Raw genomic sequence first — 15,097 nt, 5'->3', positions numbered from 1 at the left:
TAGTGCTTGCTGAGCTTCTCAACCTGTGTTGATTGATAAGTATTGATAAATGGGTATTTTTTTGCTAAGAATATTTTGCTCCTGAGGACAGCCACTCCTGTAGTGCTTAGTGAGTTTCTCAACCTGTATTGATTGATAGGTATTGATAGGGGTTTTTTTGCTATGAATATTGTGGTCTTGAAGAGAGCCACTCCTGTAGTGCTTGGTCAGCTTCTCAACCTGTACTGATAGATAGGTATTGATAGATAGGTATTTTTTTGCTAAGACTATTGTGATCTTCAAGTGAGTAACTCCTGTAGTGCTTTGTCAGTTTCTCAACATGTATTGATTGATAGGTATTGATAAATTGGTATTTTTTTGCTAAGAATCTTGTGGTCTTGAAGAGAATCACTCCTGTAGTGCTTGATGAGCTCCTCAGCCTGTGTTGATTGATAGGTATTGATAAATGGGTACTTCTTTGCTAAGAATGTTTTGGTCTTGAAGAGAGTCCCCCCTGTAGTGCTTGATGAGCTTCTCAACCTGTACTGATTGATAGGTATTGATAGATAGGTATTTCTTTGCCAGGACTATTGTGGTCTTGAAGAGACTATTGTGATCTTGAAGTGAGTCACTCCTGTAGTGCTTGGTGAGCTTCTCAACCTGTACTGATTGATAGGTATTGATAGATAGGTATTTCTTTGCCAAGACTATTGTGGTTTTGAAGAGACTATTGTGATCTTGAAGTGAGTCACTCCTGTAGTGCTTGATGAGCTTCTCAACCTGCACTGCTAGGTAGGTATCTTTCTGATATGAATATTTTCTTGCAAGGGCCCCCTACACTTAAATTCACCACATGGGCCAGTTCAATATTAAAACCCCTACACTTAAATTCACCACTTGGGCCAGTTCAGTATTAAAAGTTATCTACAAGACTGGATGAGGCACTGAGTGCCATGGTTTAGTTGACTGGCTAGGGCTGGGTGCTAGGTTGGACCGGATGAGCTTGGAGGTCTCTTCCAACCTGCTTGATTCTATGATTCTATGACTGGTTGTCTGTTCTGCCTCTTAATTTAAGTCTGCAGCCAAACAGAGCACAGAAAGAATATTTTTTTTCATCAATAAATGTATTTACTTTCACATTGCTTCTGTCTTCCTGGAAGCCCTGTCATAGTTTAATTCTTAGAAGCTGATTTCACAGGGTGCAAAGGGTGCAAATATTCAGCTGCAGTATGCACAGAGCAGAAGCAGAGAGAGGTCGACAGGCATGACCTGTGTAGGAACAAAACCCTTTTGCTTAAATGACTCCAGATTACTCACTGCATGAACATACATATAAATAGACAGTTCCAGTAACTGGAAGCTGTAGGACAAATAGCTTTGTTCACAGTAAGTGCTTCATTTTCTGTAGACAAGGCAGGAATCTTTTCTTCTAATGTGCTTAGTGAATGCATTTCTCATTCTTCAGCAGTAACATTTGGTAGGGTTATCCTAGTCCATCCCTAAATTGATTTGAAATTTTAAAGATATTGGGACTTCAGAATTGTAAATCCATTGGAGTTTTCAGCAAGTGTTTCCTTTTGAACCTGAGAAAATTGGTGATGTCAAAGAGAAGCTCAATAAAAAGCAGCCCTTCTAATCGATACTTGGTTTGGGTTTCTCACCAAGCTGTTACTTACTGCTGGGAAGAGTTTTGTATGTTCTGATTGATTTCATCTGCAGAAAGTCTAAAATGGAGATGATTTTTGTCTTCTGCATTCTTATCTTTTTGTCTTCTGCATTCTTATTTTTTGGGTTGTGTTATCTTTCAAATAGGACAAATTGCCTTATGATGTTAAATCTGTAATGAGAACACCAGTCAAGGTACAAAAGGTGCCAAGGTGTAGTTCATAGGATCATAGAATCAGTCAGGGTTGTCTTAGTTTACTATATTATTTCACTCTATTATCTTAGAGAATCATAGAATCAGTCAGGGTTGGAAGGGACCACAAGGATCAGCCAGTTCCAACCCCCCTGCCATGCCCAGGGACACCCTACCCTAGAGCAGGCTGCCCACAGCCTCAGCCAGCCTGGCCTCAAACACCTCCAGCCATGGGGCCTCAACCACCTCCCTGGGCAACCCCTGCCAGCCTCTCACCACTCTCATGCTCAACAGCTTCTTCCTCACCTCCACTCTGAATCTCTCCACCTCCAGCTTTGCTCCATTCCCCCCACTCCTGTCACTCCCTGAGAGCCTCAAAAGTCCCTCCCCAGCTTTTTTGTACCTCCCTTTAGATCCTGGAAGGTCACCTGGGAGCCTTCTCTTCTCCAGACTGAGCAACCCCAACTCTTTCAGTCTGTCCTCATAAGAGAGGTGCTCCAGCTCTGTGAACATCCTCATGGCCCTAATCTAGTTAATTTAGTTGATCTAGTTTATCTAGCCTAATAGTGGTGAAAATTCAATGTTGACATGCAAAATAATTGAAGCTATCAGTACAGGTTGTGTAAATGCTCATAAACTGCAGAATTAACTTGCTACCAGATGCCAACAAAGGATTTGTCTTTTAACAGTGCTGGGAGAGATGTCTACAGGGCTCTGAGCAACCCTGCTTACTGCAGGGAGGTTGGACTAGATAACCTCTAGAGGTCCCTTCAAACCCACTGCATTCTCTGATCTCACTGCACTGTATATTTTATGCACACAGATGTGTATATCTACAGACAGAGTTATAGTATACAAATCATATTCAGCCTTTAGAATCAGCTGCCCAGGGAGGTGGTGCAGTCACCAACCCTGGGTGTGTTTAAAAGTCATTTGGATGTGTTGCTTGGGGCTATGGTTTAGGGTGAACCTTGTGGAGTAGGATTCTGGGTTGGACTTGGTGGTCCTGGGGGGCTTTGCCGACCTGAATGTTTCTGTGACTCTGTGATATCTGCATTTCAGATACCTGTTCATCCAGTGCCAGATCCTTTAGTACACGAAGTTCTAAACTTGGCTTTTAAGCACTTTAAACATAAGGAAGGGTAAGTCTCACTTCTATACTCCTGTGTATTCCTAACCTGGGCTTGTTGTGATTGTTCTCCATTGTGTCACAGGTAATATGTCAGTGGTAATACTGTAAGCAAACACTGATTGATATCTTTAAACTGAAAATGTATCTTGAAAGAGCACAACTGTGTTCAAGATAATGCTGGGTTTGTTTTGCTTAGAGTATACAGAATGATTTGCATAGGAAGCCAGAGTAGGAAAAGTCAGAATTTGGATAGCTACAATAGACTTCCTATGCAGAATATGCAGGAAGGACATGGACAATACAGGAAGGACATGGATGTGATGGAGCTGGTCCAGAGCAGAGCCATGAAAATGATCAGGAGTTGGAACAGCTCTGCTACAAGGACTGGCTGAGGGAGCTGGGGGTGTTCAGCCTGGAGAAGAGAAGGCTCCAGGGACATCTAATAGCAGCCTGCCAGTACCTGAAGGGGACCATAATGAGGCTGGAGAGTAACTGTTTGCAAAGGCCTGCAGGGACAGGATGAGGGCAATGGCTTCAAACTAGAGCAGAGTAGACTTAAATTGAATGTTAGGAACAAGTTCTGCACCGTGAGGGTGGTGGAACACTTCAATAGGTTCCCTGGGGAGGTGGTTGTGGCTCCATCCCTGGAGATATTCAAGGTGAGGCTGGATCTAGTGGAGGATGTCCCTGCTGACTGCAGAGGGAATTGGACTGGGTAGGCTTTGGAGGTCCCTTCCAACCCAGACCGCTCTCTGATTCTAATGTGTCTCATGTCCACTCATAGCACTACACCACTTTAAATGTCACTCTTGCATTTCCTGCTTGACTGTCATTATTTTTATGGTAATAATCCACATTGCCATGGAACAGACATTTGTGTCAGTCATTGGGAACATGCTTGGGGTTTAGAAATGAAAAAAAAAATGTGTATAACACTTCTCCCTAACTTTTTTTTCCTCCAGGTATTCAGGAACCAACACTGGGAATGTGCATATTATTGCAGACTTGTATGCAGAAGTGACAGGGGTTCTTGCTCAATCAAAGTAAGTTCAGTTTCTGACTCCTCTAGCTGCAAAGACTAATCTGTCAGCCCTTCTTAATGACTCCAGTAGCTAATCCCTGGTGTCAAGTGTAGTCAAGTGCAGCCTGGTGTGACTACCTCCTCTGTCTCAAGTTCCAGCACACTGCATTTTAACCAATCAAGATGTAATCTTTAGTACAACACCAAATTGCTTTGCAGGTGCAGGGAAGTGAGGCCTGGGACCAGTTAGCAGCTGTTAATGAGCGTATTCTAACGTGCTAATCATCACAGGCACTCTCAAACACCCAGATTTTTAGTGTCAGGGTTCATCTTGCTTGTGTTTCTTTTGCTGTAGGTGCTGTTATTGACAGACTAAAGAAATGGCTTCAGAGTTACAGGCATGATGTAAAAGTAACTAACAACGCCAATCTTTGCCATCTGTGTCCCTGGTTTAGGTTTCAGGCTGTTAGGAAGAAGTTTGTCACTGAATTAAAGGAACTGAGACAAAAAGAACAGAGCCCTCATGTAGTACAAAGTATCATCAGCTTGATCATGGGAATGAAATTTTTTCGAGTCAAGATGTATCCTGTGGAAGACTTTGAGGCATCCTTTCAGTTCATGCAGGTGAGTGAGTATTACAGGGAACTCTAGCAAGAGCAGTTTCAAGTCCTGAAGCTGCAGTGGTGCTTGCTGTGACCAGTCACTCACTCTGTGTGTCCTCCTTCATCCTTTTCAGTTTAGTTCATAAGCTGTCAAAGTTATGAATCATTTCTTTCTCTGCAGTTTGTGAGTACTTAGCATCATGAGAGCCCTGTCTCAATTGCCTGGGTAATGGAACAAACCTATAATACATCTATTTATTCCAGACTAAATGAAAGGTGATAGCAAGCAAATCATTTTTGTTCTTTATGAAGAAGCATTGGGTTAAAGCCAGAAAAAAAGGTTACTTGATGTATCTTGAACAGCCAAGTAACTGTTGTTAATAGAAGCTCTTAATTTTCAGACACAGACTTAAAGTCTCTTTGTTTTCTTCTCTTGATCTTGGATTAAGAATGTTCCCAAGGAGCAAGCTGCACATTCTACAGTAACCAAAGTATTGTAGCTTGATTATAATTTTTATTAGAGCTGTGTAGAGTAATAGAATCAGTCAGGGTTGGAAGGGACCACAAGGATCATCTAGTTCCAACCTCCCCTGCCATGGGCAGGGATACCCTCCCCTAGATCAGGCTGCCCACAGCCTCAGCCAGCCTGGCCTTAAACACCTCCAGGTGTGTAATGTAACAGCCATTGTCGTTGATCTTAGTCCTGAAAAAAAACTGACACACACTGAGGCAGTTCAGATAGTGTCCAGAGTGGTCACTTTGATGTTCTGGAGTGTGCAAACATGTATGGATTCTTCATTTCTCTTTAAAATTGTCTTTGCATCACTTCTGAAAGATCACAGTCTCACAGTATCATCAGGGTTGGAAGAGACCTCACAGATCATCAAGTCCAACCCTTTAGCACAGAGCTCAAGGCCAGACCATGGCACCAAATGCCACGTCCAGTCCTGCCTTCAACAGCTCCAGGGACGGCGACTCCACCACCTCCCCGGGCAGCCCATTCCAGTGTCCAATGACTCTCTCAGGGAAGAACTTTCTCCTCACCTCCAGCCTAAATCTCCCCTGGTGCAGCCTGAGGCTGTGTCCTCTTGTTCTGGTGCTGGCCACCTGAGAGAAGAGAGCAACCTCCTCCTGGCCACAACCTCCCCTCAGGTAGTTGTAGACAGCAATGAGGTCTCCCCTGAGCCTCCTCTTCTCCAGGCTAACCAATCCCAGCTCCCTCAGCCTCTCCTCGTAGGGCTGTGCTCAAGGCCTCTCCCCAGCCTCATCGCCCTTCTCTGGACACGCTCAAGCATCTCAATGTCCCTCCTAAACTGGGGGGCCCAGAACTGAACACAGTACTCAAGGTGTGGTCTAACCAGTGCAGAGTACAGGGGCAGAATGACCTCTCTGCTCCTACTGACCACACCATAAAGTCACAGAATCAGTGTTAGGGGTCAGAGAGGACCTCCAGAAATCATTGAGTGAGAAATCATGGAGAATGCAATCACCAAAGGGCAGGCCACACAGGAATGCATCCTGGCAGCTCTTGAAAGTCTCCAGAGGAGACTCCACAGCCTCTCTGGGCAGCCTGTTCCAAGGCTCTGTCACCCTCACTTTAAAGAGTCTCCTCCCGTTGAGATGGAACACTCTGTGCTCCAGCTTGTACCCACTCTTCCTTGTCCTGTCATTGGGCACCACCAAAAAGAGCCTGGCACCTTCATCTTTACACCTCAAGACATTTATAGACCTTGATAAGATCCTCTCTCAGCCTTCTGTTCTCCAGACTAAGCAGCCTCAGGGCACTCAGTCTTTCTTCATTAATGAATCTGTTAAAAAAGATGATACTATTTCCTAATGATTTTATTAGAGAGAAGTGTTTGCTCTTGAAAACTCCCAAGCAATCAGTGGAATAACGAGTGGAAAAATGGGCATGGGTAGATTCTTTGACATGATGAGTGCTCTTTATATTCTCAGTAGAAATGGAAGTAGCTTTCTGCTGTTACAAATAGCCTCCTTTCAATTGCTGTTTTTAATTGCTGGGGGAAGAGGGTTTAAAGTTTCAGGTGTTTTGTAAAGTTGATGGTGTCAAGAAATGTAAGACTGACTTCAGCACACTGCATGCTTCAGATGCAAACTGGCAGTTAATGTGCTCCAGCTTGTGGGGTTTAGGACATGATGGCATTTGTCTTCCTTTTTCTAAGTGTTCTTTTAATGCTTCCTTACTAAGGAATGTGCTCAATACTTCCTGGAAGTAAAAGATAAAGACATCAAACATGCACTTGCTGGGTTGTTTGTGGAAATTCTCATCCCTGTGGCTGCTGTAAGTATTTCCATATTTCATGTTTCAGCTATTCCACTCACTTTCAATCAGGCTCTCACTGTTGGAATTGCTTAGAATCATAGAATCATGGGATCAGTCAGGGTTGGAAGGGACCACAAGGATCATCTAGTTCCAACTCCCCTGCCACAGAATCATAGCATCATAGAAATCAAGCAGGTTGGAAGAGACCTCCAAGCTCATCCAGTCCAGCCTAGCACCCAGCCCTATCCAGTCAACCAGACCATGGCACTAAGTGCCTCATCCAGGCTTTGCTTGAACACCTCCCTAGATCAGTCTGGCCACAGCCTCATCCAGCCTGGCCTTACTCCAGCCATGGGGCCTCAACCACCTCCCTGGGCAACCCATTCCAGCCTCTCACCACTCTCATGCTCAACAACTTCCTCCTCACCTCCAGCCTGACTCTCCCCACCTCCAGCTTTGCTCCATTCCCCCCCAGCCCTGGCACTCTCTGATAGCCTAAAATACCCATTCATCCTCACTATTGCATTTTTACAGATTCTAAAAGACTGCTAAGTAGATTGCAAGCATCTACCTTATCTTTTAAGGGGAAATGTGTCTGATTTGTGTATTAGATAGTTTCAGCTCTTCTTTCAGAACTTTAAAATGGTATTTTCTAGAGTCTTTTTTTTATCATTAGGGCAGTATGAAATTTGATCTCTCCTCTAAAACCTTGAAGTTAGTTTAAAATCTATTCCCTGAAAGGTGCCACTGTCTTCATTACCTGAAACCTGTTGTCTCTAGAAGAATCTGAGTTGTGTGACAATTATTCACAGTCCCATAGGGAGATTGTGAACTCCTCTGCAAGAAGGAAGAAAGCAGGTTTGGGCTAATTAAGAATTGTTGGTAGAGATGAGTGTCCATGAGGTGTAATCCTTCAAGCTGAAGAGCAGTCAATCATCTCCAATATGTTTTAAATATGAAGCCAGAAATTTTGCTCAGCAGCCATGAACAAGAATCATAGAATGAAGCAGGTTGGAAGAGACCTCCAAGCTCATCCAGTCCAACCTATCCCCCAGCCCTGGCCAATCAACCAGACCATGGCACTAAGTGCCATGAAAAAAAACCCAGCACCTGGATGCCATCAGTGTTGGGTGTCCAGTGCCTGTAATGCTGCTTGTGAGGATGCTTTTAGTCAGGACAGGTTCTCCTAATTCCTCCAAGGCCTCTTTGCTCAGTTGTGTAGAGCACAGGCAACAAGTCAAAGAGAGGTTAGAGCAGCTCTGATCTATCTCATGTTGGCCAGACTCAGATTCATAGATTCATAGAATGGTTTGGGTTGGAAGGGACCTTAAAGATCATCCAGTTCCAACCCCCCTGCCATGGGCAGGGACACCTTCCACTAAAACCAGGTTGCTCAAGGCCTCATCCAGCCTGGCCTTGAACACCTCCAGGGAGGTTGTGGAGCACAGAATCCCCCAATGTGATCAAAGATCACATTGGGGGATTCTGTGCTTCACAACCTCCCTGGGCAACCTGTTCCAGTGTCTCACCACCCTCACTGGAAAGAATTTCTTCCTAATATCCACTCTAAGTCTACCCTCTTCCAGATTAAATCCATTTCCTTTCATCCTATCACTACAAGCCCTTGTAAAAAGTCCCTCCCAGCTTTCTTGTAGGTCCCTTTCAGGTACTGGGAGTCAAAAGTTCATTATAGTAGATGGATGCTTGCTGTGACTGTTAGCTACAGAGATAGCTGTACTGGCAAATGCTGAGCCACGGTCCTGAGAAGTGCTGCTTCATGTCTCAGTGTTTTAACCACCAACAGGGACATGTCTTGTCATACCTGGAGAGCTGGCATGAGTAGATCCTGGAATCTACAAAGACTAGCATGCCAGGTGGGAATCCTGTCTCAGCAAGCTCACAGTGGAAGAGAAAGAGAAATCTCTCTGAACTCTGAGTCCTCTTTCATGTGGTCTGTCTTGCCTTGAGCCGTGGGGAAATGCTTCTTTCCCTTCACAGGTCTCAACCTTGGATTTAAAACAAACCCACATCAGAAAGGGGACAATATTTCTTCTTAAGATGTGACCACAAAGAGTTAGTGTTAGCAGTAGCTGTTTATTGACTGAAGCCTTCATCTTACCTGGGCACATTTGTGCTCTTTTGGAGAAGAATTTGTTGGCCTGTTACAAAGTGAATGCATTTGTTGTTGTGAACTCCAGAGCTGGAATGCATAGGGAAAGGACTTAGATAAACATGGATATTAGTTTGGAGAAGGAGAAGTTAACCATAGTGAAAGCTGCACATCCAGTAATGAGGCAGAAGAAGCACTTGGGACTCTGGTGTTAACCACAGAGGCAGGCAGGCTGAGCAGAGCAGTGTTCTGTGGATTGCTTCCTACAAGCATAGCCTGAAGCAGTGCTTTAAATGGTTGGAGAGGGAGGCTTGATCTTTCCTTCTGACTCACTGGGTCTCTAATCACTTGGTACAAATGGAGCTTCTTAAATAGAAGCAGAGAGCCCCATCTCAGATGGAGATACAGTTGAGAGAGGGTTAGTCATCTGCCTGGAAGATGAGAGATGGGAGTTGGGATCTTTTTGAAGCAGATGAAGGAGCTGAATCTGGGTTTTGCTGTATCTTGGATACAGAAAATTGCTTCAGCAAGTGAGCTGTTGGGTTTCAGCGTTGTGACTTCTTTACTGTCATTCTCTTGCTTAGTCATTCAGGCAGCTTTAAAATCCTGACCTGATCTGGACCCTAGTGGTATGAGTGATGACAGCATATCTGACAGCAGGGAAGCTAAGGCTGATCTGTAGGCACAAGTTTATATTCCAGAGTTGGTGGTGCTGGCAACAGCTGACTAAGTTATATACTGATCAATTTGTAGTTTAAGAATAGCAAAAGATAAATAATTTGAGGGTATATAGGAAGTGATTTAAAACATAGCTGCTGTCTCAGTTCATTCTTCTTGGCTTTGTGCATGTTACAGAGGTAGAATAGGATAGAATCAAGCAGGTTGGAAGAGACCTTCAAGATCATCCAGTCCAACCTAGCACCCAGCCCCACCCAGTCAACCAGACCATGGCACTAAGTGCCCCAGCCAGGCTTGGCTTCAACACCTCCAGGGACAGCAACTCCACCACCTCCCTGGGCAGCCCATTCCAATGCCAATCACTCTCTCTGACAACAACTTCCTCCTAACATCCAGCCTGGACCTCCCCTGGTACAACCTGATTCTGTGTCCCCTTGTTCTCTTGCTGGTTGCCTGGCAGCAGAGCCCAACCCCACCTGGCTACAGCCTCCCTGCAGGTAGTTGTAGACATCAATGAGCTCTGCCCTGAGCCTCCTCTTCTCTAGGCTGCACACCCCCAGCTCCCTCAGCCTCTCCTCACAGGGCTCTGCTCCAGGCCCCTCCCCAGCCTTGCTGCCCTTCTCTGGACACCTTCCAGCACTTCAACATCTCTCTTGAATTGAGGGGCCCACAACTGGACACAGCACTCAAGGTGTGGCCTGAGCAGTGTAAAGTAGAGAGGAAGAATAACCTCCCTTGCACCACTGGCCACGCTCTTTCTGATCCAGCCCAGGATGCCATTGGCTCTGCTGCCCACCTGGGCACTGCTGCCTCATGTTCAGCTCCTCTCTGCCAGCACTCCCAGCTCCTCTGCCTGGATGCTCTCAGCTACTCTGGCCCCAGCCTGCAGTGCTGCTTGGGGTTGTTGTGACCAAAGAGCAGAACCCTGCACTTGGCCTTGTTCAGTCTCATCCCACTGGCCTCTGCCCACCCATCCAGCCTGGCCAGGTCCCTCTGCAGGGCTCTCCTACCCTCCAACAGCTCCACAGCTGCTCCTGCAAACTTACTGATGCTGGACACAGTCCCCTGGTCCAGTTAATCAGTAAAGATATTGAACAGGACTGGGCCCAGCACTAATCCTTGGGGAACACCACTAGTGACAGCTGCCAGCTGGATGTTCTGCACTACTTTTTATGCTTCTTTATCATGAATATTTTCAGAGGTAGACTTAACATATCTTGTAATAACTTTGAGTAATAAAAATCAAATCTAGCAAAAAAAAGTACTACCTTATGCTATAGTGAAATTAAGAGCATAGGGGATTTCTTCCAGAAAAGCCTCCTCACTCTGCAAGACCTCATCCTCACCTCTCAGTGAGAAACACAGTGTAAAACAGTAGGCTGAGAGTGATGCTTGAATGAATCATCACAGGCATCCAGAGAGAAGCTGAGAGAGGTTTTGGTGGAGAAGGTGGCTGCCTGATTTGTGGGAGGAGTAAAAAAGAGGCATGGAGCTCCATGTATCTGTTTCTTTAGTACTCTCTATGAGGAGAGGCTGAGGGAGCTGGGGGTGTACAGCCTGGAGAAGAGGAGGCTCAGGGCAGAGCTCATTGCTGTCTACAACTACCTGCAGGGAGGCTGTAGCCAGGTGGGGTTGGTCTCTTCTGCCAGGCAACCAGCAACAGAACAAAAGGACACAGTGTGAAGCTGTGCCAGGCCAGGTCTAGGCTGGATGTTAGGAGGAAGTTGTTGTCAGAGAGAGTGATTGGCATTGGAATGGGCTGCCCAGGGAGGTGCTGGAGTTGACATCCCTGGAGGTGTTGAAGCAAAGCCTGGATGAGGCACTTGGTGCCATGGTTTAATTGACTGCATAGGGCTGGGTGCTAGGTTGGACTGGCTGATCTTGGAGGTCTCTTCCAACCTGGTTGATTCTATTCTATTCTATTCCAAGCTGAGCGAAGACAACTTCCCTGGTTAGGTAGCTTCTGATCCTGTGTACCACTTCCTAAGCTTTCATCCTCAGAACTGTAGAATGTAAAAGGGGAGCATGGAAGAGAGCAACAGTGAAAGAGTTCTGGGTACTGTTTCTTTTTAATATATGAAATTACAAAGAGGCTCAGCATAGTTTATATTTCTTCATTGGTGGCAAATCCTTTTCCTTCTCTGAGTATGGAACACAGGCCACATTCTTAATGGTTTTTCAGTGGGTTTGGAGTTTGCTTTGTTGTTGGCTGGGTTTTTTTTGACTGTGAGTATGGAACACAAGCCACATTCTTAATGGTTTTCCAGTGAGTTTGGGGTTTGCTTGGGCTGGGTTTTTGAACTGTGTGGTTACAGCGTATGACACTGTTTCAACTTCTTAATACAAACAACCTACTCTAGAAACAACTCTGTGTTCAAGAAAAGACTGGATGAGGCACTTAATCCCATGGTCTAGTTGATTGGCCAGGGCTGGGTGCTAGGTTGGACTGGATGAGCTTGGAGGTCTCTTCTAACCTGCTTGATTCTGTGATTCTATGACAGATTCATACATACAGAATCACAGAATGTTTAGGTTGGAAGAGACCTTTAGAATAGTAGAATTATACAATCAGTCAGGGTTGGAAGGGACCACAAGGAGCAGCCAGTTCCAACCCCCCTGCCATGCCCAGGGACACCCTACCCTAGAGCAGGCTGCCCACAGCCTCAGCCAGCCTGGCCTCAAACACCTCCAGCCATGGGGCCTCAACCACCTCCCTGGGTAACCCATTCCAGCCTCTCACCACCCTCAGGCTGAACAACTTCCTCCTCACATCCAGTCTGATCTTACCCACCTCCAGCTTTGCTCCATTCCCCCCAGTCCTGCCACTCTCTTAGAGCCTAAAAAGTCCCTCCCCAGCTTTTCTGTAGCCCCCTTCAGATCCTGGCAGGCCACAGGAAGGTCACCTGAGAGCCTCCTCTTCTGCAGAGTCAACAGCCCCAACTCTTACAGTCTGTGCTCATAGCAGAACTGCTCCAGCCTTTGAGATTGTAGAATCATAGAATCAACCAGGTTGGAAGAGACCTCCAAGCTCATCCAGTCCAGTCTAGCACCCAGCCCTATCCAGTCAACTAGACCACGGCACTAAGATCATCCAGTCCAGCCCTCACCTCCAGCACTGCCAAGTCACCTCCAACCTATGTCCCTTAGCATCACATCTCCATGGCTTTGAAACCCCTCCAGGAATGGGGACTCCACCACTGCCCTGGACAGCCTGGGCCTGGCCTGGCCAACTCTCAAGGAGAATAAATTGTTTCTCCTATCCAATCTAAATCTCCCCTGATGCACATAAAGGAAAAACAATGTCCTCTGCTGCATCTCCACACCACTCAGCACCTGCACCGTGTCACAAACCCAAGCAGGAAGAGGTTTGGGCAGGAAGAGTTAAGCTTGGACTCATTTCCCTTTCCTCCAGCAGCAGCATCCCACACACCCTTCACTTTGTATTCCAGATAAAGGCGCTCAGTAACTTCTAACCATTCCTTGACTTAATGGACATCTAAATGTATATTTAAATTGCCTTCTGTATATAAACTTCTAACCCCATCTCTGTATGTATTTTCCCCCCTCTCCCCTGTTTTCATAGGCTGTTAAAAACGAAGTGAATGTGCCCTGCCTGAAAAATTTTGTGGAGATGCTTTATCAGACAACCTTTGAATTGAGTTCAAGAAAGAAGCATTCACTGGTACTTCAGAGAAATACTTCACCTTCTCCCTTTTGCTAACCTTAGGCTTTTCAGCTGGTACATTCTGTGTGGAGAAGCTAACAGCTGTATTCATTTCAACCTTAAACCCCTCAGCTGGAGCCTAATTAAATCCACCCTACCTATGTGCGTGTTTGCTAATTAGGATTCGTTTCCTTGCTCTCCCTGAGATTGCCTTGAAGTCAGGTCTTGGGTTTGATTGTCTTAGTGCATTTTAGCACAGAGTTATTTAACCTCATGTCTCATCTCAAAGAGAACTTGCATTCAGGGAGCCTGGCTGTTGAAGTTATGTTTAATTAAAGCTGGGATGTGGCAGACGAGGCTGTTCCAGCAGTACAGCAGCCTGTTCACAGCCCTGCTCTGCCTGTTTTCTCCTCTCCTCACCACTGCACTTTTCTTTTTCAACTGCTTCTGGTTTATCATTTTCTCTTTTGGATGTAACTGTCTGTGGGGTTTTTTCCTTCTTTCCTATTTTTTTCCTTTTCTTTTGCTTCCATTTTTTTTTCACCACCCTTCTTCCCTCCCCCCTTTTTCCCTTTTCCCCTTCTTTCCACCTTCTTCCTCTCCCTTTCCCTCCTTCCTTTTCCCTCCCTCCTTGTCCCTCCCTCCTTGTCCCTCCTTTTCCCTCCCTCCTTGTCCCTCCTTTTCCCTCCCTCCTTTTCCCTCCTTTTCCCTTCCCCTTCTTTTGCCTTCCTCCTTTTCCCTCCCCCCTTTTCCCTCCCCCCCCCCCCTTTTCCCTTTCCCTCCTTTTCCCTTTCCCCCCTTTTCCCTTCCCCTCCTTTTCCCTTCCCCCCCTTTTCCCTTCCCCTCCTTTTCCCTTCCCCCCCTTTTCCCTTCCCCCCCTTTTCCCTTCCCCCCCTTTTCCCTCCCCTCTTTTTACCCATCCTTTCTTTCCCCTCATCTCCCACACTTGCCCCCCGTTCTCCCCCTTTTCCCCCTTTACCTCCCCTTTCCCCTCCTTTCCTCCCTTTTTTCTCCCCTTTCCCCCCTTTTCCCTTCTTTTTTTCCCTTTTTTTCTTTTTATTTTTCCTTTTTTCTTTATTTTCCCTCCTTTTCCCTTGTTCCTCCTTTTTCCTTGTTTCCCTTTTTCCCCTTTTTCCTTCTTTTCCCCTTTTTTCTTTTCCCTCCTTTTTCCCCCTTTTTTCCTTCCCTTCTCCCTGTCCCTCTATCTCTCTCTTTTCCTCATTTTCTTTCTTTCTCCCTTTTTCTTCCTCTTTTTCTCCTTTTCTTTCTCTTTCTCCTTCTCTCTCTCTCTCTTTTTTTCTTCTAAGCCTGTATCTTAGCAAGGATGTAACTCTCTTATTAATGCAGCAGTTGGCAGTTGTTGATGGCCACAGCAGCCATGCTTTGAGTTGGTTCACTTCACTTTGCTGGGAATGTAGAGCTAAATTCTGCATTACAATTGGCATCATCAGTAAGTGCAAGCAAATTGGAAGTGATTTACTCTCAGTTTCATGTTTGGGATGAGCTTCCTATACACTGAGGGTATAAAGCATATGTAACAATAGACAGTTAAACTCCCCATGTAAGACTAACACTGCTGTTGCTGTTTATAGCTTTATTTGTGAGGTCAGAAACATTGTCTCCTCAAGACCACAATTTCCATCTTCATCCCCATTCTTTAACTCTGCTCCATGACAAGATAATCTGCAGTCAGAGTTGATGTTCATCACCATGGATGGATCCTGTTAAATTCCATGGTGTTTAAACAAATGTTAGTTACTAAAGCAAAG

General features: G+C 45.6%; 1 protein-coding gene across 9 annotated transcripts in view; it reads left to right on the top strand.

Annotated features, from left to right (window-relative positions):
• FRYL (FRY like transcription coactivator) overlaps nt 1–15,097 on the top strand; it is a 245,094-nt gene that overhangs the window by 112,872 nt on the left and 117,125 nt on the right. For all 9 annotated transcript variants that reach the window (XM_064149248.1, XM_064149243.1, XM_064149246.1 and 6 more), the window contains 5 exons: nt 2,900–2,979; nt 3,932–4,012; nt 4,446–4,614; nt 6,802–6,894; nt 13,248–13,346. In XM_064149248.1, the coding sequence (XP_064005318.1) occupies nt 2,900–2,979; nt 3,932–4,012; nt 4,446–4,614; nt 6,802–6,894; nt 13,248–13,346 (522 nt within the window). The remainder of the gene's footprint in view (nt 1–2,899; nt 2,980–3,931; nt 4,013–4,445; nt 4,615–6,801; nt 6,895–13,247; nt 13,347–15,097) is intronic.

This window comes from Pogoniulus pusillus, chromosome 9 (genome assembly GCF_015220805.1).
Source record: "Pogoniulus pusillus isolate bPogPus1 chromosome 9, bPogPus1.pri, whole genome shotgun sequence".
NCBI lineage: Eukaryota > Metazoa > Chordata > Aves > Piciformes > Lybiidae > Pogoniulus > Pogoniulus pusillus.
The sequence above is the reverse complement of the archived record's forward strand: the minus strand, read 5'-3'. Positions and strand labels throughout refer to the sequence as shown.